Here is a 27,147-nt window from a genome sequence, read left to right on the forward strand (position 1 = left end):
TATTGTAGACACAGATCTACCCCTTTACACTGCTCGTCTAATTTACACTCTTGCTCAGAATTTACAAAGGCTGTGCTCCTTTGATAAATCTTGTGCAAATATAAAAAATGCCCCTCGCTCCACCATGAACTCCTTTTCTACCTCACGGGAAAAGTGGACGTAGGAATTTTGTGTTTTATTGCTTTGATGTCGGATTCCATTGAGGTTTTTTGTCCATCAGCAAAAACACCAGAAAAACCAGCTTTTTCCTGCATTTTGTCAGTTTTTCTTGAATTTTTTCTTGCGTTTTTGCTGGTGTGTGGAAACAAAAAAATGTACTAAACTTTTTGTTGTTTTTTTGTCTTCGAAATTTAGATACATGAATGCGGAGGACTATGTCAGATTTGGTAGATTGCAACGATGAACAGCGTTATTTTTTTAAAATGTCAATAAAAGGGTTAATGAGGGCTGTGGGGGAGTGTTTTTTTAAATTACATTTTTTTTCAATGTGTCGTGTTTTTTATACTTGAATTTTCAGGCTTAGTAGTGGAAGGCGTCTTGTAGACAGAATCTATCACTAGGCCGGGCTTAGCGTTAGCCCCCAAATCAGCTAGCGCTAACCCCCAATTATTACCCCGGTACCCACCATCACAGGGGTTCTGGGAACAGCCGGTACCAACAGGCCGGGAGCATAAAAAATGGCTCTCCTGGGCCTAGGTGGTAACAGGCTGGAGCTATTTAGGCTGGGGAGGGCCAGTAACAATGGTCCTTGCCCACCCTGGTAACGTCAGGCTGTTGCTGCTTGGTTGGTATCTGGCTGAGAATGAAAATAGGGGGGAACCACACACTTTTTATTTATTTATTTCTTTTTAAAAAAACGCATAGAGTTCCCCCTATTTTCAGTATCAGCCAGATACCAACCAAGCAGCAATAGCCTGACGTTACCAGGGTGGACGAGGACCATTGTTCCTGCCCATCCCAGCCAAAATAATGCCAGCCTATTAACGCCTAGGCCCAGGAGCGCCATTTTTTGACGCTCCGGGCCTGTTGGTACCGGCTCTTCCTTGCACCCCTGTGGCGGTGGGTACCGGGGTAATAATTGGGGGCTAGCACTAGCTGATTTTGGGGGTAACGGTAAGCCCCGGCTTTGTACTGGATTCTGTCTACAAGACAGCTTCCACTACTAGGCCTGAAAATTCAATTATAAAAACATGACACATTTTGAAAAAAAAATGTATTTAAAAGAAAAACTCCCCCACAGCCCTCGTTAACAATTTTATTGAAATAAAAACAAAAACGCTGGTCATCGTTGCAGTCCACCGAATCTGATGTAGTCTTCCGCATTCACGTATCAGAAATGAGAAGAAAAGAAAAACAAGAAATATTGGTTAGTACATTTTGTGCGCTCTCCCCTGGGAAGAGCGCAAATAATGCAGCGTGTTCCTTAACAGGGAGCCTCGAATTGTTGCTAAACTACAACTCCCATCATGGAGGGATGTAATTAAGCAACAGCTGGAGTCTCACTGTTTGGGAACACACTGCCAGAAAGGCTCTGTTCCCATTATGCAAAACGCATAATGTGAACAGAGATCTGTCCCACTGCCCTTGGACTACTACTCCTATCATGGAACAGAGTCTGTCCTATGATGGGAGTAGTTGTAGTACAGAAGCGCTGCTGAGGGATGGCACTTGAACATCCCCTGGCTGCAGGACTTTTAGGACTACTACTCCCAACTTAGACAGACTCTGCCCACGATGGGAGTTGTAGTCCAGGGGCTGAGGTGCAGATTGCACTGGGTCATTCTGCCGAGACCCACTGCGATCCGCATTTAAGTTAACAAGCCGGTGGTACATGCGTCTACACTGCACCGCCGCCGGCTGTTCTATACACTGTCATAATTCATAATCCATGCTGCCGGGAGAGGGGAGCTCTGATTGGTCAATAGCTATTCACCAATCAGAGCTCCCGTGTTCCGGCGGCAGGGATTAAGAATTATGACAGTGTATATAGAAGCTGGCGGGCAGCGCAGTGTAGATGCATGTACCGCCGGCTTGTATAGTTAATAAATGGGGATCGGAGCAGGTCTCCAGAGAATGATCTGCTGCGATCTGCATTTAAATTAAAAAGCCACGGTACATGCGTCTACACTGCGCTGCCCGCCAACCTTTATATACACTGTCATAATTCATAATCCCCTTCGCCGGAACACGGGAGCTTTGATTAGTGAATAGCTATTGACCAATCAGAGCTCCCCTCTCCCGGCGGCGGGGATTATGAATTATGACAGTGTATAAAGAAGCCGGTGGGAAGCGCGATGTAGCCGCATGTACCGCTGGCTTGTTAACTTAAATGCGGATCGCAGCGGGTCTCTGCAGAATTACCCAGTGCGATCTGCACCTCAGCCCCTGGACTACAACTCCCATCATGGGCAGAGTCTGTCCATGATGGGAATAGTAGTCCAAGGGCAGAGGGGAAGATCACAGCAGATCATTCTCCAGAGACCTGCTGCGACCCGCATTTATTAACTATACAAGCCAGCAGTACATGCGGCTTCACTGCGCTGCCTACCGGCTCCTATATACAGTTCTTATAATTCATAATCTCTGCCGGGAGATGGGAGCTCTGATCGGTTAATATCTTTTCACCAATTAGAGCTCCCGTGTTCCGGTGGCAGTGATTATGAAGTGCAGAGTGCAGAGCAGAGCCACGGACAAGAGACCAGAGAAAGCTGCCGGGAGCTAAGCCGCAAGTGAGAGGGCTGGTACAGGCCTGGTCTGAAGGTCGCGGAGGAATGGCTGAATGTTATCCGGGCGCCCAAGGCGGCTTTCGTCGTGAGCTAAGGCATTAAGGTGACAGCAGCGCTAGAGAGAAGAAGCCGTAAAATAGGTAAGACTGCTCCAATTTTGATCTTTTGCATTCTAGTAGCCATTTAAATAAGAACTGAATATTTGTCTGAACCGTTTCTCTGCGTACACGATCCCCATTAAACCGCAACTCAGCAGTTGCTAATTAATTTCTTGCTATCTATCTACCTATTTGAATAGCTCTCTTACATACTTGGTCCTCTTAAAACCGTAACTGATAATACACTATTGATAAATCAAGTTTAACTGCATGAGACGGTATGACCCCATGTTTATTCAAGTGTTTATCCAAATAAGGAAGAAGTAAGGAGAACTGTATTTGGATGGGGGAATGATAAGGTGGTTTACCATCATTGCTAACTAGAGATATGATTATTACAACACCAAGTCAATAGACAACACAAAAATCTGAAATTGAGCTCGGAGACTGTTTATTTATAGGAGTCGGACTTGGACATGGACATTGATACAATCTTGGAGGTTTACAGCGGGAAAGGAGGTGTAATGTAATAAGAAATGAAAAAGAACTAAGAAGCTTCCCTTTTCTGTATTACTGTTTGTAGGAGCTTAAAGGGGTATTCCATGAAAAAACTTTTTTTTATATATCAACTGGCTCCAGAAAGTTAAACAGATTTGTAAATTACTTCTATTAAAAAATCTTAATCCTTTCAATAATTATCAACTGCTGAAGTTGAGTTGTTGTTTTCTGTCTGCAGAGATGTCAGCAGAGAGCAGAGTAGAAGAGGTTTGCTATGGGGATTTGCTTCTAAACTGGGCGGTTCCCGAGACACGTGCCATCAGAGAGCACTTAGACAGAAAAAAACAGCTCAACTTCAGCAGCTCATAAGTACTGAAAGGATTAAGATTTTTTAATAGAAGTAATTTGCAAATCTGTTTAACTTTCTGTAGCCAGTTGATATATATAAAAAAAAGTTTTTTCCTGGATAACCCCTTTAATTTTGGCACGGACATTGTTACTGTTATTAATGTCAATTGTGGGGTGGGAGAAATGACATAATAAATCTGGGGACCATGTAAAAGAATATATCAGGTTTATAATTGGATTAAAAGCCTACAGTAGTGATCAGTAATCAGTTTCTGGAGGCAGGTTAGAGGGAAGGAAACTTGAATTACAAAAACTGTGAAACGTGTAAATCTTTGAAATGTCGGTAAAAAGTAGATTAGATAGAAAATATCATAGAGAGCCCCTGAGAATATGGGTCCTAGGTCCAGAAAATCGACCAGCCCGGTCAAAGACAAAAATATGGCAAAGATGGACAAATATTTGGCTTCACTGGGGGTGTTACCCTGAAATCGCGGACAAGGAAAAATTAATATAGCAGAGTAAACAACAGTAGAGAGTGATAGAGAGGCGGGAAAAGTTCCGCCCCCCCCCCCCCCTCTCATCACTTCCCTCTCCTTTTCTTCCTACCTACTATTCTTACACTCTTGTTTATCTTGCAATATCTAATGGAGATTAAGGTGGCCAAGGAAGGATATGCAGGAATATATACTTAGAAGGGGAAAACTAGATGGGAACATGTATGATCACATGGAAGGTTGGGGATAAGGTGAAAAGATTAGCAATAATGGTGGTAATAAAAAATCACTTACCGGGAGTTGTAGGATTATTAGAGACACATTTAACAAATGAGACAACACATGTAATAAAAAGGAATTGGTGGTCTCGCTATTACCACTCATGTTTTTCGTCACACTGGAGAGGAGTGTCCGTAATGATACACAAGAAGGTAAAATGGGTTTTGGAGGAGATATTTGAATTTTGTGGGAGAAAAAATAATTGCTCTACCTTTATACAGGGGGATTTTAATTGTGTAATGGAGGAAAAATTAGATAGACTTAGGGTTAATCACAATATAGGGGAAAATAGGGGTTCACCATTATTAAAATACTGTCAAGAAGTGGGTTTGGTAGACCTGTGGAGAATAAAAAACCCAAGAAAAAGAATATATTCCTGCTGGAACAAAACGTGCCAAACCTTATCAAGAATAGATATGTGTCTTTTGAATAAAGAGGGATGCCCATAAAGAAGATACATTGAATAACTATTTAAGGGAAAAGAACAAAAACAAATAAAAATTTTTAGGCCAACAAAAGATTTTGGAGTCAGGAAAACCAAATAAAAGACTCATGAACATAACACAGAATCAACAGTAAATCTTATATAACGGAAACAAAGAGTAGTACAGGGAAGATATGTAGGGATCCCAATGAGATCAGGGAGGAATTTGTACAATATTATAAAAAAAACTATGCACCTCAGAAACAAAACACACAAAAGAGGATATTGTAAAATATTTGGAAAATGTAAACCTTCCTAGGTTAACTGAACAACAGATAGAGTTAATGGGAGAACCAATAACCTTAGGAGAATTAGAAATAGCATTAAATGGGATAAAGGGAAATATGTCACCTGGGGGAGACGGATTCCCATTTGAAATATATAGAAAGTTTAGAAAAATGTTATTGCCAGCATTACTTAGAATAATAAATAATTCATTAAGTGTGGGAACTCTCCCTAAATCCATGAGGGAAGCAGAAATAATTTTATTATTGAAACCTAATAAAGAAAAAACAGAGTTGGAATCATACCACCCGATATCACTGTTAAACATGGACGTAAAAATATTGGCCAGGGCTTTGGCAATACGATTGCAAAAAATCGGTGAGTTGGTTCGTGAGGACCAATGTGGTTTTATACCAGGTAGGATGACTAAACACAACATTTACAGAACCCTGGTCAATGTTCAGTCAGTGGAAGGGAGAGAGGGAGCCCACTTCATCCTGTCACTCGATGCCAGCAAGTCATTTGACAGGGTGGAGTGGGAGGTCCTATGGGGGGTGCTCGAGAAGTATGGATTCCAGAAGAAATATATAGATCTGATTAAATTATTATATGCCGGGGCGGAAGCTAAAACAAATATAGAGGGAAAAATAACAGAGTTTTGAATTATTCCGTGGAACTAGGCAAGGGTATCCCCTCTCCCCCCTATTGTTCGCATTAGTAGTAGAACCATTAGCCCATAGAATCAGAGCAGATCAACAGATAGAGGGTGTTACGCTGAGCGCTCCGGGTCCCTGCTCCTCCCCGAAGCGCTCGCGGCGTTTCTCTCCCTGCAGCGCCCTGGTCAGACCCGCTGACCGGGAGCGCTGCATTGACATTGCCGGCGGGGATGCGATTCGCATAGCGGGACGCGCTCGCTCGCGAATCGCATCCCAGGTCACTTACCTATCCCGGTCCCCGGCTGTCATGCTCTGGCGCGCGCAGCTCCGCTCTCTAGGGCGCGTGCGCGCCAACGCTCTGAGATTTAAAGGGCCAGTGCACCAATGATGGTGCCTGGCCCAATCACCCTAATTAGTTTCCACCTGCTCCCTGGCTATATGAACTCACTTCCCCTGCACTCCCTTGCTGGATCTTGTTGCCTTGTGCCTTGAGAAAGCTACTCTGTGTTACCTCTACTGTGTTCTTGACCATCTGCTATCACCATTGACTACGAACCTAGCCGCCTGCCCCGACCTTCTGCTACGTCTGACCTTGCTCTTGTCTACTCCCTTGTACCGCGCTTATCTCAGCAGTCAGAGAGGTTGAGCCGTTGCCAGTGGATACGACCTGGTTGCTACCGCCGCTGCAAGACCATCCCGCTTTGCGGCGGGCTCTGGTGAATACCAGTAGCAACTTAGAACCGGTCCACTGACACGGTCCACGCCTATCCCTCTCTGGCACAGAGGATCCACCTCCAGCCTGCCGAATCGTGACAGAGGGATTCGGAATTGGGGGCAGAGGGGATAAAATATCCCTATATGCAGACAACATTATTAATCTTTTTAGAAGAGCCAGGAAGATCTTTAAGTAGAGTAATGGAGGTGATTGGGGAGTATGGAACATATGCGGGTCTGACTATAAATTGGACAAAATCTGCATTATTACCTATTGGTACAGGGGAAATTGGTCAGGTGAAGGACCTTAAAGTACTGGAGAGAGGAGAAAACTTCACCTTTCTAGGTATTCAAATATCAGGGACAACAGGAGACCATCATAAAATAAATACCAATCCCCTAATAAAAAAGATGGAAAACAAGGTGAGAGTGTGGAACGAGATTAATCTCTCAAGAGCTGAAAGGATAGTCATGATAAAATCTATTATCCTACCAACATTTTTATAAGTATTTGGAGCTGCTCCACTCTGGTGTGAGAGAGGGGCTTTCAGTAAGATAATAGCCATGTTTAACGCACTAATATGGGGAACGAAAAGAGCGCGGATAAAAATAGATTATTTATGTCAAGAAAGAGAGAAGGGAGGATTAAAATTCTCTGACATACAGTGATCAGATATATTATTTGGTGGAGTGAAGAAGATTTGGAATTTTTAAGAATATTGTACAAAATACCAGAGGGAATTATGAAAACATATTTTAGGTACTTGAGTTGGGACAATTGAAAGAGGGGGAATGGAAAAAAAAACATTATAATCAGAGGGATTTCCAAGACATGGGAAAAATGTAAAAGGAAATGAAAGTGGAAGGGATGTTAGAATCAGCACCTATTTGGTATAATGCAAACTTCAAGAAAGTAGTTAAATTGGGAATAAATAATTTGTATAGGAGTGGCTGCAAAAAAATAAAAGATGTGTGGGAAAATGGTAAGATGAAAAGGTGGAATGAGATAAGGGAGGAATCTAAGTTGGGAAAAGGGGCGCGGTTGGAATATGAAAGTTTGAAAACTGCCTTTAATAGGTCACTTCAAGAAGATAAAATACAGATAAATTTAGGACCGGAAATAATAAGTAACATGGAGGAAGGGAAAATAGGAAGAAAAGTGACGGCGAAAATATATAAGGCAATAAGGAAAAATAAAGAGGGTAGCCTGAAACATAACTGTTTTCAACACTGGCAGAAGGAGATAGGTGAGGCGAATAAATGTAACTGGATAAATATCATCAGAAATATAAAAAATATCTCTCCAAGTCTAGACCACAATTAATACAATACAAATTTTCTATTTAGGATTGGGAAGAGAGAAAGTAGTAGCTGTCCAGGATGTAAAATGGAAAAGGCGGGATTCCTTCATATAATATGGGAATGTGAGAAAATCCGGGAATATTGGACGAAAATAATAAAATACATTGAGGAAAAGATAAAATACAAGATAGAAGATAATTTGACACTTATAATCTTGGGGGATGATAGTAAAATAAATCAACCAGGGAAGGAGAGAAGGAGACTATTGGTTATGCTCTTTTACGCCAGATTGTTGATAATTAGGAAATGGCTGGCTCCAAATATACCAGAGGGAGAAGAATGGAAAATGGTGTCTAGGGGGGAATTAGAAATCATGAAATACAGAGGGTGTTGTGTTTTTCTCCCCCCCCCCCCCCCCCTTTCCATTGTAAGGAGGTGGGAAATAAGGGAACATGAGATTTAAGTAAGGTAAAGGGGAAAGCAATGGAATTATAAAGATATAAGTGATTAAAGTAAATTGAGATTCTGATAAGAATGGGTGTCCTCCTGCTTCCTACACAACCAGAAAGTCAATATATGTAAAAGGGGGAGGGAGAAGGGGGGGGGGGGGAACTTTTACAAATTTTGGAATGCAAAGTGTTATTTTTGTCCTTTTGTAAATGGAAAAAAAAAGTAAAAATAAAGTTAAAAGTTAAAAAGTTTCATGAACGTGGGGAGCTAAGATTGTGATCTCCCACACAGGTACAGTAGATAGAAAGCACCCGGTGGCCTTCTCACGAGCCCATAGCTGGTGTGCTAAAGATTCTTCAAGAAAGTAGTCCAGTCCTGGACAAGTCCTTTACAGGGAAATATCATGTGCTTACATATCATAAAAGTTTTATCTAAGAGTATGCAATAAAAATATTCTATATAAAAAAATAAATAAAAAAAAAGGCCTCTGTGCGCTAGAGGTTCCTTGTTTTTGTGCTGCTGCTTCAGGGACATTTTTCAGACTAAGATACCAATGTCACGTTTTAAAGAAACAATCCCCAGGTAAGAAGTGTGCAGCTAACAGTGCATTCTTTTATAGCGTTTGATAAATGTCACAGTTGAACCACTACGCCCTCTTTCTGCCATAGGCTTTTTACTGAATTCAGACATTGCTTTTAACAGTGCCTATTTTGTTTGTGCCATCAATTCTTATGCTGATATTTTTTAAATGGTGTTGCAAAAAGGCATATAAAGAACTAAAATAATATGACAAACTCCACCAAAAACTATGCCCAAATAAATTAAATGCAAAAGCTGGATATAATATAAAGCATTTAACAAGCCCTGGTTCCTATGAAACATCATTTGTAAGCCAGAACTGTATTGATTGCATGTGGACAGTGAATAAGTACTTAAAGGTTACAATTTAGAAAGCTTTTTTTAAAAGTTCCGTTAGTCGGGCTCACCAAACTTTAAATAAAAAGGTTGGGTTGCAGCAAACAGATTCCATGTAAACTGGCATTGCAATAAGCCTTTAACCCCTTGAGGGCGGCAGGAGTATCCATTCCCCCCGTTTTAAAGTCCTTAAGGACTGAGGGCGTATGTATACGCCTGTGGGAATTCTGGTCCGGCCGGGCGGGGACCGGACCGGGGTGACTGCTGATATCTATCAGCAGACACCTGGTACAAACCCCTGGGGGGTTCCCGAGATCCCCCCCCCCCCCCCCCCCGCAATTCGTCGGTCAATTCAGACCAACGATTTGCAGCATTTCCGGGTCAATCGGGTCTCTGGTGACCCGGTGACCCACGGGGGGAATCACGTGATAGATCGTTCGGAGCGACTGATCAATCACGACCCTACTGGGTGTCTCCTACCTTGCCCTGGTCAGGCAGGGGTTCCCACTGGATCGGTCATGGCAACAGGAACAGCAGGATCGGCGGCAGCAGCGGTGGCAGTCCCAGCGGCAGGATACAGCAGGAGGTGAGGCCTGTTCACTTCCTGCTGTTGCTTAGCAACAACTCTCAGCATGCACAGCCAAAGGGCATGCTGGGAGTTGTAGTTTGGCAACAGCTGGAGTTCCAAATACAACTCCCAGCATGCCCTTTGGTAGTCTGTGCATGCTTGGGGTTGTAGTTTTGCAACAGCTGGATGCACATTTTTCTATGAAAAAGTGTGCAGCCAGCTGTTGCATAACTACAACTCCCAGCATGCACAGACTACCAAAGAGCATGCTGGGAGTTGTAGCAGTGTGCCTCCAGCTGTTGCAAAACTACAACTCCCAGCATGCCCTTCAACTGTCAATGCATGCTGATTGTTGCAGTTTTGCAACAGCTAGAGACACATTGGTTGTGAAACCGAGTTTGTTACCTAACTCAGTGTTTTGCCACCAGTGTGCCTCCAGCTGTTGCAAAAATACAACTCCCAGCATGCACTGAGAGACTGTACGTGCTGGGAGTTCTAGTTTTGCAACAGCTGGAGGCACACTGGTTGCGAAACACTGAGTTAAGTTACAAACTCTGTGTTTTGCAACCAACTACAACTCCCAGCATGTATGGTCTGTCAGTGCATTCTGGGAGTTGTAGTTTTGCAACAGCTGGAGGTTTCCTCCCCCCTTCCCCATGTGAATGTAGTGGGTACATTCACACGGGCGGGTTTACCGCGAGTTCTGCTGCAAGTTTGAGATGCGGCAAATTTTCCGCCGCAGCTCAAACTCCCAGCGAGAAACTCATTGCAAACCTCCGCCCGTGTGAATGTACCCTAAAAACACTACATTACACAACACTTACACATAATAAAGGGTAAAACACTACATATGCACATACTCCTACACAGTCCCCCCCCCTCCAATAAAAATAAAAAAAACGTAGTGTACGACAGTGTTATCAAAACATAGCCTCCAGCTGTTGAAAAACAACAACTCCCAGTATTGCCGGACAGCCACTGTCTGTCAAGGCCGGGAGTTTACCAACAGCTGGAGACACCCTGTTTGGGAAACACTGCTGTAGGGTATTTTTGTGGCGGATTCAAAGCCCCAATTTAGTCCTCAAATGCGCATGGTGCTCTCTCACTTCGGAGCCCTGTTGTATTTCAAGAAAACAGTGTAGGGCCACATATGGGGTATCTCCGTACTCGTAAGAAATTGCCTTACTAATTTTTTTTTATTTTTTTTCCTTTTACTATTTATGAAAAGGTAAAGTTGGGGTCTACACCAGCATGTTAGTGTAAAAGGAAATTATTTTTACACCAACATGCTGGTGTTGCCCCATACTTTTAATTTTCACAAGCGGTAAAAGGAAAAAAAGACCCCCAAAATTTGTAACGCAATTTCTCCTGAGTACGAAAATACCCCATATGTGGGTGTAAAATGCTCTGCAGACGCACAACAAGGCTCAGGAGTGAGAGCACACTATGTACATATGAGGCCTAAATTGGTGATTTGCACAGGGGTGGCTGATTTTACAGCTGTTCTGACATAAACGCCCCTCACGGAATGTAACAAGGGGTATAGTGGGCCTTAACACCCCACAGGTGTTTGACAAATTTTTGTTAAAGTTGGATGGGAAAATGGATAAAAAAAATGTTTTTGGTGTTACCCTAAATTTTTCCTTTTCACAAGGGAAAATAGGAAATAAAAAAAAAATTGTAACCCCATTTCTTCTGAGTAAAAACATACCCCATATGTGGATGTAAAGTGCTCTATGGGTGCACTACAATGCTCAGAAGAGAAGGAGCGACATTGGGCTTTTGAAGAGAAAATTTGTCCGGAATTGAAGGCCACATGTGTTTACAAAACCCTCATAGTGCCAGAACAATGGACCCCTCATGTAATGTAATAAGGGGTACAGTGAGCATTTACGGCCCACAGGTGTCTGACAGATTTTTGGAACAGTGGTCCGTGAAAATGAAAAATGTAATTTTTAATTTGCACAGCCCACTGTTCCAAAGATCTGTCAAATGCCAGTGGTGTGTAAAAGCTCACTGCCCCTTTTATTAAATTCTGTGAGGGGTGTAGTTTCCAAAATGGGGTCCACTGTTCTGGCACCACGGGGGGCTTTGCAAATGCACATGGCCGTTGACTTCCATTCCAAACAAACACTTTCTCCAAAAGCTCAATGGCGCTCCTCCTCTTCTGAGCATTGTAGTGCACCAGCAGAGCACTTGACATCCACACATGGGGTATTTCCATACTCAGAAGCAATGGGGTTGAACATTTTGGGGGTCACTTTCTCCTATTATCCCTTGTAAAAATGAAAAATTTTGTGAAAAACCAGCATTTTAGTGATTTTTTTTTTTCATTTACACATCCAACTTTAATAAAAAGTCATGAAACAGCTGTGAGGTGTTAAGGCTCATTATACCCCTTGTTACGTTCCTTGAGGGGTGTAGTTTCCAAAATAGTATGCCATGTGTTTTTTTTTTTTGCTGTTCTGGCACCACAGGGGCTTCCTAAATGCGACATGCCCACCAAAAACCATTTCAGCAAAATTTGCTTTCCAAAAGCCAAATGTGACTCCTCTTCTGAGCATTGTAGTTCGCCCGCAGTGCAAGTGACGTCCACACATGGGGTATTTCCATACTCAGAAGAGATGGGGTTACAAATTTTGGGGGGCATTTTCTCCCATTACCTTTTGTAAAAGTGATAAATTTGGGGGGAAAAATGCACTTTAGTGAAAATCTTTAGTTTTTTCATTTACACATCCAACTTTAACGGATAGTCGTCAAACACCTGTGGGGTGTTAAGTCTCACTGGTCTCCTTGTTACGTGCCTTGAGTGGTGTAGTTTCCAAAATGGTATGCCGTGTTGGGGGGTTTCTGCTGTTCTGGCACCATAAGGTTTTCTAAATGTGACATGCCCCCCAAAAACCATTTCAGCAAAATTCACTCTCCAAAATCCCATTATTGCTCCTTCCCTTCTTAGCCCTCTACTGCGCCCGCCGAACACTTGACATACACATAAGGTATTTCCTTACTCAAGAGAAATTGGGTTGCACATTTTGGGGGACTCTTTCTCCTATTACCCCTTGCAACAATTCAAAAACTGGGTGTACAAGAACATGCAAGTGTAAAAAATGAAGATTTTGAATTTTCGTCTTCACTTTGCTGCTATTCCTGTGAAACACCTAAAGGGTAAACACACTTACTGAATGTCATTTTGAATACTTTGAAGGGTGCAGTTTCTATAATGGGGTCATTTGTGGGGTATTTCTAATATGAAGGCCCTTCAAATCCACTTCAAAACTGAACTGGTCCATGAAAATTCAGATTTTGAAAATTTTGTGAAAAATTTGAAAATTGCTCTGATGTCTTCCAAAAGTAAAAACATGTCAACTTTATGATGCAAACATAAAGTAGACATATTGTATATGTGAATCAATAGATAATTTATTTGGTATATCTATTTTCCTTACAAACAGAGAGCTTCAAAATAGAAAAATGCTAAATTTTTTCTAATTTTTTCTAATTTTTTCTAATTTTTTAATTTTTCACCAAGAAATGATGCAAGTATCGACAACATTTTACAACTTACATAACTTAGAATATGTCACAAGAAACAATCTCGGAATCAGAATGAAAGGTAAAAGCATCCCAGAGTTATTAATGCTTAAAGTGAGCATTAGTGAGTGTGCAAAAAATGGCCGGATCCTACACTGAAAATTGGCTGGGTCCTTAAGGGGTTAAAAAACCTCCTGTGAAACAGGGAGGGGTGTTGGGCTACAGAGGGTTCCACTCCCCCTAAATTGCACAGCAAAAACAAAACGAAAAATATCCAGCACAACTACCTAATACACGGGTGAATGCTGCTGTGGCAAATACAGAGTATACAAAAAAGAAGGTTGCAGAAGCACTCTTGGTCAAAAATGGAGGCTCTTAGTGCACTTTTTGACCAAAATGTGTCCCCCATCTACCACGCGGAGGTGGCCTCATTTCTCTTTGATAGTGGATCCAGCGTGTCACCCAGTCAGAGGCTATATACCCAGCAGAGGTGAGTGAAGTGAGTGTTATGGTCCCATCTGAAATGAGGGCACCGCCGCCTGGTGGATGGGGGACACGTTTTGATCAAAAAGTGCGCTAAGAGCATCAATTTGACCAAGAGTGCTGCTGCAACCTTCTTTTTTGTATACTCTGATTTCGTCACAGCAGCGTGCACCCATGTATTAGGTAGTTGTGCTGGCTATTTTTCTTTTTGTTTTTACCACTTATATGTAGGTGTGTGGTATGCACTTATGAGGTCAGAAACATGCGCTACAGTACGCTTAAAAAAGTACTTGAGTAAAACCCCAGCCAGTGATTACTTTTGCCTGGACTTTGACAGTATCTAGGCCCTTAAGAGTTTAACATGTACAAAATAGTACACTACTTAGATGCAGGTATGTGGTATGCACTTATGAGGGAAGAAAAATGCACTACAGTACGCTTAAAAAAGTATTTGAGTACAATACCAGCCAGTGAGTACTTTTGCCTGACCTTTCACAGTATCTAGGGCCTTGACAGATTAACAGGCACAAAATAGTACACTACTTAGATGCAGGTATGTGGTATGCACTTATGAGGGCAGAAAAATGTGCTACACTGTGCTTAAAAAAGTATTTGAGTACAATACCAGCCAGTGAGTACTTTTGCAGGGCCTTTCACAATATCTAGGCCCTTGAGAGTTTAACAGTAACAAAATAGTACACCACTTAGATGTAGGTATGTGGTATGCACTTATGATAGCAGAAAAATGCGCTACAGTACGTTTAACCCCTTAAGGACACATAACGTACTGGAACGTCATGTGTCCACTCCCGATCTATAACGCGGGGCCGTGGCTAATAGCGCGCGGCATTGATCGTGGTGCCGCATGCTATTAACCCTTTAGACGCGGTGTTCAAAGTTGAACGCCGCGTCTAAAGTGAAAGTATGCCGGTTAGCTCAGTGGGCTGTTCGGGATAGCCGCGGCGAAATCGCGGCATCCCGAACAACTTACAGGACAGCAGGAGGGTCCCTACCTGCCTCCTCACTGTCCGATCGCCGAATGACTGCTCAGTGCCTGAGATCCAGGCATGAGCAGTCAAGCGGCAGAATCATCGATCACTGGTTTCCTATGAGAAACCAGTGATCAATGTAAAAGATCAGTGTGTGCAGTGTTATAGGTCCCTATGGGACCTATAACACTGCAAAAAAAAGTGAAAAAAAGTGAATAAAGATCATTTAACCCCTTCCCTATTAAAAGTTTGAATCACCCCCCTTTTCCCATAAAAAAACACAGTGTAAATAAAAATAAAAATAAACATATATGGTATCGCCGCGTGCGGAAATGTCCGATTTATAAAAATATATTGTTAATTAAACCGCACGGTCAATGGCGTACGCGCAAAAAAATTCCAAATTCCAAAATAGTGCATTTTTGGTCACTTTTTATATAATGAAAAAATGAATAAAAAGCGATCAATAAGTCCTATCATTGCAAAAATGGTACCGCTAAAAACTTCAGATCACGGCGCAAAAAATGAGCCCTCATACCGCCCCATACACGCAAAAATAAAAATGTATAGAGGTCAGAAGATGACAATTTTAAACATGTTAATTTTCCTGCATGTAGTTACGATTTTTTCCAGAAATACGACAAAATCAAACCTATATAAGTAGGGTATCATTTTAACCCTATGGATCTACAGAATAAAGGTAAGGTGTAATTTTTACCGAAAAATTTACTACATAGAAACAGAAGCCCCCAAAAGTTACAAAACAGTGTTTTTTTTTCCAATTTTGTCTCACAATGATTCTTTTTCCATTTTGCCGTAGATTTTTGGGCAAAATGACTGTCGTCATTACAAAGTAGAATTGGTGGCGCAAAAAATAAGCCATCATATGGATTTTCTAGGTGCAAAATTTTAAGAGTTATGATTTTTTAAAGGCAAGGAGGAAAAAACTAAAATGCAAAAAAGGAAAAACCCTTGGTCCTTAAGGGGTTAATTAGGTATTTGTGCACAACACCAGCAGTACACAACGGTGCTGCAGCACACAGTTGCTGTGTACTAAACCCAAAATTGCACTTTCTCTCTCAAAGTCTATTAGGAATGGACTGCTGGGTATGTATTATACCGTCTACAGACTAGCATAACCAGCAGACCATTTGTTGTGGAACAAAGACACAGAGTTGCGCTAAAAATGTATTCCTCCCTCCTCTCCCAACGTTTCTACAGCTGAATTTATGAATTTTTCATAAAATTTGTAACTAATCCGATTTTGTCAGATTTGATTCACTCATCTCTAATGATATTATAACCTATCACATCTTTTCTGGCAACTCTGGGTGGATCTTAACTTTGTTGTGGCAAAAGCACGAATATGTATAAAAGTTAAGCTCTTGCTGCTAAGTATAGTATTAGTACCTACATTATGGTAGATATATCAGTCACAGGGCAGTAATCCACACTGAAACATAAACAGTATTGTTACAGGTTGTTAATAAAGATAATTTAAATTATGATTTTATATATATATATATATATATATATATATATATATATATATATATATATAGTAAATAATGATATACATATTTGAAATAGTATTTGGTATACTAAGGGCAAGCCTAACAGAAGAGGATGTTCTTCTCTGTGAGTGACTCATTACTAGTAAGGGTTCTATGTTTATGTTCCTTTATGTTCTTTGTAACACTGTTATTAAAATAGATAATATTAAGGAATACTATTCACCAAATGCCAGCTCTTAGGCAGCTATTGTAACTGTGGAGGAAATTGCTCAATAGGGTGGGGAAGGGAAGTAACTAATGAACCAAAATAATATTGGGAACGTTGACAAAAATAGATGGAAGTAGAGCCTCAGAAAAGACAAACGTGAAATATCCCCAGTATCTCACGGATATATTAGGGGAGATAATGTATATAGAAGGGACATGTCAATCAAGTGTTAACCAGAAATCTGCTTTCTTACCCCTTCATTCTTTACAGATTTTTTAATGGTAAATATAACGCAGTCTGCAATACTAGTTTTGCTGTCAAAACTATTAAGTTAATAGTGTCCTTATAAAAGTCCCAGTTTAAACAGATCCCATACTTTGATCAGAGCTTTAGAATACACTAAATGACTATGAGTGTGACTTATACAATAGAGGCATGTGCTGAGCTTTAAAGTTGTCTTCCATTGCAGTAGGTAGTAGATTGGGTCCATTAAGTGCAGAATTACCTGTTAGTGCGACCATATAGGAATAAGAACGCATACATAAATGTTATATAATAACATAGATAACATATGTTTTATAATACTTTTCTAAACCTACATATTGTTGAAGGTTTCAGCTGTTAGTGTCAGGAAGCTGGCTGCACACTCCTGACATTCTGGAATGATGTTCTAACTGGACAACAATGAATAGTTTTCAAAGGAAAGGCTGTTTCCCAGAACTAGCCTATCCTCAGGAAACTACATTTCTTGTGACAACAGATGTCTTTTACAAGTTTCATTTCTACGTTATGTGTTCTTTTTCACCATGTTCTCTGAGACCTCTGGAAATCTGTGAATAATTCTCAACACTCAGCTGAATGCTACCATAAGACACATTGTGGTGAAAAGGTAGGTGGATGACTAAAATAGCTGGGGCTTCTTTGGTTTTCTCAATACAGCACTATGAGGTTAAGGATTCATTTACCTCGGGGATGTGGTTCACGTTATTGTGACATATTGTCATATTAGAAAAGGAAATGCACAAAAAATGTAGCCATTTGTCTATGTTAAAGTATTACTCTGATGGGCTAAAAGCTGTAAATCCATGAGCATGACCTGTAATATATATATATATATATATATATATATATATATATATATACATATATAAGAAACCCTCATCTGCTGACCTGGGGATTAAATTAACACTGTATCACATGACAAGTGGATGAAAACATAATATTATGTAATAATGTTATGTAGCAATGATATGTCAACATGATATTTCTTGTCTACATATTTTATATCCAAATGATACAAACGTTTATGTATGTTTGGTTCAACCCTACACTTCCACATATTACAAGATATATTTTGAAAATATAATCATAACCTTTATTTCTTTTTTGCAAAAGTATTGCACCCAAAGGATAACAAAAAGTAACCAATTCCACCACTGTAATCTATAAAAAGATAATTAAAAATGCAAAATATAATCACAAATGACAAGACAAGAAAAAATCCCCTAACCCTTCAAACACATATAACTCCACAAACTGGGGGTATCCACGTGGATAACAATCACAGCATATTAGTATAGATCAAGATGGGACCTCAGAACTGGGTAGTGGTGGTGGTTTCTCGCATGGAGGATGTCGGTCGCAGGTAATGAACTCTGATAGTAATCTGCTAATTGTCATTATGCATATAGATTTTTTTTAATACTTTTTGCAGTTAGCTTTCTGCTAGGCGCAGTAATTGCTTGTTTACTACCCATTCCTGAGGTCCCATCTTGCCCTATACTAATATGCTATGATTGTTATCCATGGGGTCATATATGTTTTAAGGTGAGAGGATTTTTTCTTGTCTTGTCTTTTGTGATTATGTTTTAAATATTTAATAAAGAATCTTTTGATATATTACAGTGGGGGTATTTCTTGTGGTAGCAATTTGTAGGGTATATCTTTTAAAAATGTAGTGGGATTTTCACACAACTTTTTACTGAGTTTTGTGACAACTATGTCTCCTAGTATTTTGTAGACATATTTTTCCTCATTTTGGAGCCCATTTTGGTCCAGGGGTGGAACTGTCATTAAAAAAATGTTTATATAGGAAAGACTTGTATGTTTTGTGCATATATGTATATCTGTTATTCCATTTTCCAGTACATTTTTAATTGGGGTGAACCTTATGCACTTTCTGATAGTAGAAGTACTATGAATGTATCCTTTGGAAATCTTTCCCTGTGGTTTTAAAAGGACTGATTAACTTGTTTCTTTTTGTAAGAATATATACAGTATGTAAATTGCTCATGTTATAAAGGGTATACTAATAATGCCATTTTGATAAAGGAACTGCATTTGTTACAGGTCATACAGAGGTATACAGTGCTTCTGGTTTTTCAGCCATCAGGATGACAGACTCTGTTAATTTAAGAAATGACCTTCCAGGTAACTCAATAATAGTTTTATTTTTTTATTTAAATAACAAGAATAACATAAAATAAAATAAACTAGTATATTACTTTGTCTGTCATGTAATGCTGTGCTTTGGTAAATTTAACTTGGGGTAAATGAATTAATAGTGTCTGTTGAATGATGCATGTATCTATGAGTTGGCACATGCATCTATTAGGTGGGCTATTGCACCTGTTAGGCTGGGTTCACATATGTCCGGCATCCGGCATAAGTGAACTCAGCTTAGATCTCGATGCAACTGATGCCACTTCTGATCAGTGCATGACATCCGGCGTCTATGCTTTCTGCATGGCGGACAGGGGAACGCCGCAAGCTGTGTATCCCTGTCCTGTGCTCTGCGGCGTTTCCAACCATCCAGCATCAAAATTGAGACACTGGATAATTGTGAACTGTCCCATTCAAATGGATGGGATCAGTTTCAGCATCAGTTTCCCTCCTGTGCACACCAGAGGGAGACTATGCTGGACGCCTGATATCTGTGAACCCAGCCTAACAATACGCTAGGAATTTTTGTGCAAGCCTAGTGCAAGCTTAGCTTAGCACAGAGGAGGCATGGCTTTGCAAGACAGAGGCATTGCCGTCCCTGTGCACTGAATTTACCACTATTTATACCTACTAGAAGGCATACATTGTAGTTGAATCCTACACTGGCAGGATTTTACTCAAAAGCAGCATTTGATAAGCTGGTTTAAATTCCCTGCTCATTTACATGTGCACTAATACTTGTGCCTGTAGTACAGATCTACATGGCGGACCATTCACCCCTTTTTTCTAGACACTTTTAACAGGGTTGTGAGTGCCAGAAGACATAATACATCTGACACACACATGTGCATGCCATTTCCAATGGACAGACTGGCAGATCCCAAGAAGGTCTGTTCTACTAGCTCTTCTAGCTTGCTTCATATTGCCAGACATGTTCTCTTATGTGGGTGCAGCCAGTAAAATAGCTTTCTCACGTAGGGCTAGGTAGGGCTAAACAGCATTTTTTCTTCGATAAGTGAAATCATCATTTAGAAACAGCATTTTTGTCTAGTTTTCAAGTGTGACAGATATGAAAAAATAGGACCAGCAAGAGGGCAAATATACTTTCACAGTACTGTATATATCTTCCCATGCTCTTTAGAAATACAGAAAACGTAAGCTGTAGTTTCGTTGGCTACTATGGGCTATATTTAGACTTGTACAACTCAATAATGACATCATCAAAACTCAATCCTTTTTGTCATTCATGGAATCCCAAGCCCAGAAAATAAAAAGCATTCTTCAGGCACATGACAAATACAGATCAAATCCAAAGGAAAATGCAGATCGAAAAGAAGACCCTCCATATTTTTCAAGCTCTGCTGGAGAGCATATAGAAAAACTTGCTGAGACGTACTTAGACTAGGCTGTCAAATATTGTGCCAAATTTTTAACAGTGACCCAGGCTGTTTGAAATGTGTGATATACCACTTTTTTTTTTAACAAATATAGTACAGTTTACAGAAAAAAGGAGAACTCGGGTTTCAATATCCTCCCATTGTCTTCCATAAGGAAGGTTTACTACATTGAAATGTGGAAATAAAAGAATATGTAAATATTAAAGGACATCTGCAGTGCTCATACATAAAAAAAAGTTTACCTCATCTGATAGATCTTTCAAAGACCTTTCCAACGATACATCATTTGTCAAATTTGGCCCAGCCATTCTCTTGTAATTGCCACCTGTAGCAGTAAGCAGCCATGTCATAAAGACTACATTTCCCATGACTCCCTGCGCCAGCTTCCTGTTAGCTTCGGGCAACAAGTGCTTCATGCACAGGCGCTCTCAGCCTGTACTGATAGGCTGCGGCCCCTACTGTGTGCTCAGCCAATCAGGGCTGAGCTCATAATAACATTATGATTATTTATAAGATGGGAGGAGAGGGGCCGACACAACGAGCGGCAGGGGGAGTGAAGCAATCCCCCGGCGCATTATGGGCATTTGTGACGTAGCGTCGACCAAGATGGCGGCTCCATAGAGAATAATAGGTCCACGATACGCGCTTTAGGGGACCAGGAGATGACTTCCGGTGGCGGCATATCGGAGAAACGGGACCAGACAGGTAATGGATCCCATTTAGAAACTTATATAACTTGTGATATTATTACATTTGGGCCCTAATTTGCTAGCACTGCAGTTGTCCTTTAAGTAAATGTATTCAAAATATGGTTATGAGAATAGAACATATTATATACACTGCTCAAAAAAATAAAGGGACACTTAAACAACACAATTTAACTCCAAGTGAATCATACTTCTATGAAATCACACTATCCACTCAGGAAGCAACACTGATTGACAATCAATTTCACATGCTGTTGTGCAAATGGAACAGACAACAGGTGGAAATTATAGGCAATTAGCAAGACACCCCCAATAAAGAAGTGTTTTTTCAGGTGGTGACCACAGACCACTTCTCAGTTCTTATGCTTCCTGACTGATGTTTTGGTAATTTTTGAATGCTGGCGGTGCTTTCACTAGCATGACATGAAGTCTACAACCCACACAAGTTGCTCAAGTAGTGCAGCTCATCCAGGATGGCACATCAATGCAAGTTTTGGCGAGAAGGTTTGCTGTGTCTGTCAGCATAGTGTCCAGAGCATGGAGACAGGCCAGTACATCAGGAGACGTGGAGGAGGCTGTAGGAGGGCAACAAGCAGCAGGACTGCTCCCTCCGCCTTTGGGCAAGGAGGAGCAGGAGGAGTACTGCCAGAGCCCTGCAAAATGACCTTCAGCAGGCCATGTCCACAGGTGGTGGTTGTGCTTACAGCCCAACACCGTGCAGGACGTTTGGCATTTGCCAGAGAAGACCAAGATTGGCAAATTCGCCACTGGCGCCCTGTGCTCTTCACAGATGAAAGTAGGTTCACACTGAGCACGTGTGACAGACGTGACAGAGTCTGGAGACGCCCTGCAACTTCCTCCAGCATGACCGGTATGGCGGTGGGTTAGTAATGGTGTGGGGTGGCATTTCTTTGGGGGGCCGCACAGCCCTCCATGTGCTTTCCAGAGGTAGCCTGAATGCCATTAGGTACCAAGATGAGGTCCTCAGACCCCTTGTGAGACCATATGGTGGCACAGTTGGCCCTGGGTTCCTTCTAATGTAAGACAATGCTAGACCTCATGTGGCTGGAGTGTGTCAGCAGTTTCTGCAAGAGGAAGGCATTGATGCTATGGACTGGCCTGCCCGTTCCCCAGACCTGAATGCAATAGAGCACATCCGGGACATCATGTCTTGCTCCATCCACCAATGCCACATTGCACCAAAGACTGTCCAGGAGTTGGCGGATGCTGTAGTCCAGGTCTGGAAGGACATCCCTCAGGGGATCATCTGCCACCTCATCAGGAGCATGCCCAGGCATTGTAGGGAGGTCATACAGACACGTGGAGGCTACACACACTACTGAGCCTCATTTTGAATTGTTTTAAGGACATTACATCAAAGTCGTATCAGCCTGTAGTGTGGTTTTCCACTTTGATTTTGAGTGTGACTCCATATCCAGACCTCCATGGGTTGATAAATTTGATTTCCATTGATAATTTTTGTGTGATTTTGTTGTCAGCACATTCAACTATGTAAAGACGAAAGTATTTCATACGATTAGTTCATTCATTCAGATCTAGGATGTGTTATCTTAGTGTTCCCTATATTTTTTTGAGCAGTGTACTAAATTATGTTAACTGTTTATTATTACTTTAAGACTTTGCCACTTTTATATAAATTTGAGTTTATTACATATGGCTTCTTTTAAAGTACATCTCTCTGAGATTAGGGAATGAACACGGAAGAGTTGCAGTATTCTTAATATGCCTTTCTCCCTTTCTTACTAATCATATTTTGGCAAATCATATTTAGCTGGTGTCACACGCAGCATTTTTAATTTTTTTTTTGCACTTGTTTTTTAGCTAAGCCAGAACAGGATCCAGCAGAAATGAGAAGTACAAGTCCTTCCTTTATATTTCTCTTTCATTTTAAATCCACTTCTGGCTTTAGCTCTAAAACTGCAGTGGCTGTTTTCAAAAAGAGTGCCATGTTTGATACCAGGCTAAATCAACAAAACCCTATGCAAATTTTCTATAGACTATTATACTATTAAAAACTCCATGTTTTAACTTTTACAGACCTAGGAGGTCCCTTTTTGTACTGGGACAAGAATGAACATGAGAAAACATCATATTCTGTGGAAACTCCATATGGTTTCCAGCTGGATTTGGATTTCATGAAATATGTTGATGATATTCAAAGTGGTCAAACCCTAAGGAAACTGCAAGCCAATCGAAAACCGAGGATGCCACGTCGCTCCACATCATCTTTAAGAAGTCTTTCTAGTCAAACAGGTGCTTGGCTTTCAACTGAATCTTTGGACTTTAGTGAAGATGGAACATCAGATTCTGTATTCTTCACGGGTGGAAAAACAGAAACCAATTCCTCACACACCAAAGAAACTTTGACTTCAAGAAAGTCAAACCCATTGTCCCCAACACCCTATTTTAAACTGTTCCCACCACCACCAGCAAAGACTGTTTTAAAGAATTCTCGAGTTGAAAAAACACTAGAGGAGACTAGCAGGAGGCTTCAACAAGAGCAGCTAAATCTATACTCTGTAGATATATATGATGGATCTTACCAGGATTCCAACCTTTCTAAACTTAGCAATGCTAGCAGAAGTTCACCAAACCTTTCCCATACATCTTTAGCTGTGTATCAGAACAAAAGTGCAGAAACTCAAGCTATCTTAAATCAAAGCTTCATGGGGTCTGTGAAAATAAGTCCTATGAATTCTGGAAGAAGTACCCCTGCTGCAAACATTCTTCCATCTCATCTTCAATATATTCGTGAGCAGATGGCAGCTTCATTAAAGCGACTGAAAGATCTGGAAGAGCAGGTGAAGATTATTCCGGCATTACAGATGAAGATTTCAACTCTAGAAAGAGAGAACAAGCAGCTGACTTATGATTTGGAGAAGCAAAACAGCATGGATACTAATGGACAAACAAATAGCGCTCATTTTACATCAAATGAAATAGACGGAAACCGGAAAGAAGATGTTCAATCTGAGCAGAAAAGTAATTTGGAACCTACAGGACATACAACAAGTCAAATAGCAAAACTAAAAAGATTGACAGAGAAACTTAGTGATTCAGATAGAAATGTAGGGAACAAGAAAATGACCGGCGGAAATTCATTTGGTCACCAGCCAGCAGTGAAAGAGAAGACTCGCAAATCGATTGCAGTTGGTGAAGATGTTTGTATGACAGACAGTGTGTTTTATTACAGATCGAGGCAAAAGAACAACAATATTGCTGTCCAAGCCTCCCCAGAAACCAAAGATGTAGGTGAATGGGTTATGGAATCTTTATTAGGATTATCTTCTGATGTAGAGAAGGAGATACAGCTTCTTCAGCATACAGTAGACCACCAAAGGGCAGTTATCAGTATGCTTGAAGACCATGTGAAGGCTGCAGCTGATGAACTGGAAGAGCTAAGGATAGCCATTGCTTGTAGGCAAGATAAAGACAAGATAGTTCAAGAAAATCCATTGGTATCATTCCCCGGAGTATTTGTGCCAAATGGCAAGGAATTACCTGAACATGGTCTACAAATGTCGGACACAGAAATAATTTGTTCATGCACCACTTCTTCTGAAATTTCTGATGTTACAGATAAAAATACACCTAAAGACATTACAAATTCCATGGTAAAAAATACAGCCACAAGCACTGAGGTCCAGTCAGCAAGTGAACCAATAGGTGACGTATGTCATCCAAGTACTAAACAGAAAGCACCTCAAATGTCAGAGGACCTGGTATCAGTCATTGAGAGTGAAGATATCCCAAGGTGTACAGTGTGGTACAACACAAATGCAGACAAAGGTTTGGTAAATACAGAAGGTGATCCTGACACATCTGTAGCAAAGGACAAATAATTCACAGTTACTCAAAACTTCCCCAATATGATAGATGGTGCAGATTGTGAAGATAAAGAACATGAATATGTAGAATAAAGTAGGAGAATGAAAATAATAGTTATGCTGGATACGTAGTGTGGAAACAGATGAACAGTATACATGCACAATTGTTTGGAATTATTATGTATGAACTTTATGTAAGACTCAACCGCATGTCTAGAGGAATATGCTGACTAGCCCACAGACTTTACAGGGCAAACAGGTGCCGGAAGGGTGTATTAAAAAGCATATTTGACTCCTCTATTTGATTCAAATTCAGGTAGACTTTTTAAATGGCAGTCAATAGCAGACATATATCTGTGCACACATTTAGAAGGATGGTTTTAAATGGTGCCATGAATAGAAGCCTTAATGTGGTGTTATATGAGGCTATGAACTTGTATATTAGTTGAGATATTTATTGATTATTCTGAACTCAACAGTTCTTACAATAGAAATAATATATATGAACAGTGGTAAAATGCAAAGTTATACAAACTGTATATAATAGAGAAATGACATTATATGTAACACACTGAGCCATTAATTTACTATATAAACAAAAGATAGCTCCAGGTCTCCATATTTTAATACTGTAGGCTACAGGTCCCAATTCCTGTGGATTAAATGGCAATTTGTGATAAGGCAAAAACATAAAACTGCATAGAATTCCTTGAATTTGCTAGAATGTTTCTTCAGTAGAGTAGAAAGGAATATCAAAGAACCTAGAAGATACAACCGAACCCAAACCAGATATAACACTTTAGTCCCACAATGCAAAGTTGGCATCAAAGCTGGTAAAATCAGTTGTGTGCCTCATACATATAAACAGTATACAGTATGTAAAGGTGCACAATTGTACTGTTTGTAAGTAAAGTATTTTACATCTCTGTACTGTTCCTCTCCCGTGTGGATCCCACAATCCCCTTTGCAAGTTCCCACAATCCCCCTTGCAAACGCAGAAGAGAGCAATATGCAGTTGAACTGGATTTTCTAAGATGGTCGTAACTAAAGGCAACATGGGGGATAAGTAAGTATGTATATCTCTCAAACCAGTACATTTTCAGAAATGCTTTTACATTGAAAGGATGTTTTGTTTCACATAATGCATCGATTTAGATTTATTTATCTTCATGGTAAAACTCCTTTAAATCTGATGGAATTGATAACATACATATACAGAACATCTATGAGGCCAACAGGAGAGCCATGTATTACTGGGGAACTAAAAGGACAGCTTAGAGATTATCAATCACAATTTATATGATCATAAAATGCTATTTGGGCACATGGCAGGCCTCAGAAGTACTAGAGCACCATATAGTTTTTGTTGTGCAGATATGGCTGGAATGGTTTCCAGTTCCCATGTTGTATTTGCATGGCCCTGAGGTACAAAAACAGTTAAATCCTTTTAGAAGTCACTATGTTGTGAAAATGATACCCCACTAGGCCATTATCAAGGAATGTAGTGAACACTGTTGTTTTCTAGAACCTTATGTACAGCAGATGGTGCAAAGTGAAATGTTTGGTGCTAAAATTATCAATTATTGGCCCACTTTCATGGCCTATTTGATGTTCCATTGCTACCTTCCAAAAGCCATATATGTTCAATTTATCAATCAATGTCGCTGTATGAGGGCGTGTTTTAGCAGGACTAGTTGTATTTTTAATTGAATTATTTTCATGCATGGAAAAACTTTTATAGATTCCTTTTTTTTTGGGTGGGGGTGGGGGTGGGGGGTTTAAAAAAACAGTAATGGGATACAGAAAAAAGCCATCTCTCTGTTCTACCGTCAAGGTGGTGGGCTATTGACCATGGCATCTAGAGAGGGCAATGCACTGACAATAGCAGCTTCTGAGCCCACACCTTCTGAGAGCTGTAAATTTACAAAAGTTCACATAATTGACCTTCCCGCTGTGCCATAAGTGTGGCACAGGTTGCATAGAGGTTAAAGGACATGCAGACGGATTAAAAAAATTAACACAAACGACAAAAGGTTAAACACAGCTGTAATGCCTCTCATATACATCATGGAAGCAGTGCAACTTGAGTAGCAGCTGAACTAGACCTTCCCGTGAAAGTGATATTATAGACAGGGTCATATTTACAACTTATGCTGCCCTAGGCACTCAGATTGACTACACTCCATTAGGGTGATTCCACAAACATCTGCATCTTTTTTTATACAGATGTTTCCAAATACACATCGAAAACCACGTGTTACATGTGGATTT

The 27,147-nt window shown here is 40.5% G+C and overlaps 2 protein-coding genes across 6 annotated transcripts in view; one reads left to right on the plus strand and one right to left on the minus strand.

Annotated features, from left to right (window-relative positions):
* Nucleotides 1-26,673, plus strand: part of LOC130356235 (KN motif and ankyrin repeat domain-containing protein 1-like) — a 230,228-nt gene extending 203,555 nt beyond the window's left edge. For 2 of the 5 annotated variants that reach the window (XM_056557452.1, XM_056557451.1), the window contains 2 exons: nucleotides 18,832-18,912; nucleotides 23,087-26,673. In XM_056557452.1, coding sequence (XP_056413427.1) covers nucleotides 18,876-18,912; nucleotides 23,087-24,891 — 1,842 coding nt within the window. In that variant the 5' untranslated portion in view covers nucleotides 18,832-18,875 and the 3' untranslated portion in view covers nucleotides 24,892-26,673. Of the gene's footprint in view, nucleotides 1-2,632; nucleotides 2,867-17,044; nucleotides 17,372-18,102; nucleotides 18,128-18,831; nucleotides 18,913-23,086 lie in introns of those variants that run through there. The other 3 variants (XM_056557453.1, XM_056557450.1, XM_056557448.1) reach the window with 3 other exon arrangements.
* The window catches only part of LOC130356236 (pancreatic secretory granule membrane major glycoprotein GP2-like), a 195,760-nt gene that overhangs the window by 154,803 nt on the left and 13,810 nt on the right, over nucleotides 1-27,147 (minus strand). The gene's annotated exons all lie outside the window — the stretch shown is intronic.

This window comes from Hyla sarda, chromosome 2 (genome assembly GCF_029499605.1).
Source record: "Hyla sarda isolate aHylSar1 chromosome 2, aHylSar1.hap1, whole genome shotgun sequence".
Classification (NCBI taxonomy): domain Eukaryota; kingdom Metazoa; phylum Chordata; class Amphibia; order Anura; family Hylidae; genus Hyla; species Hyla sarda.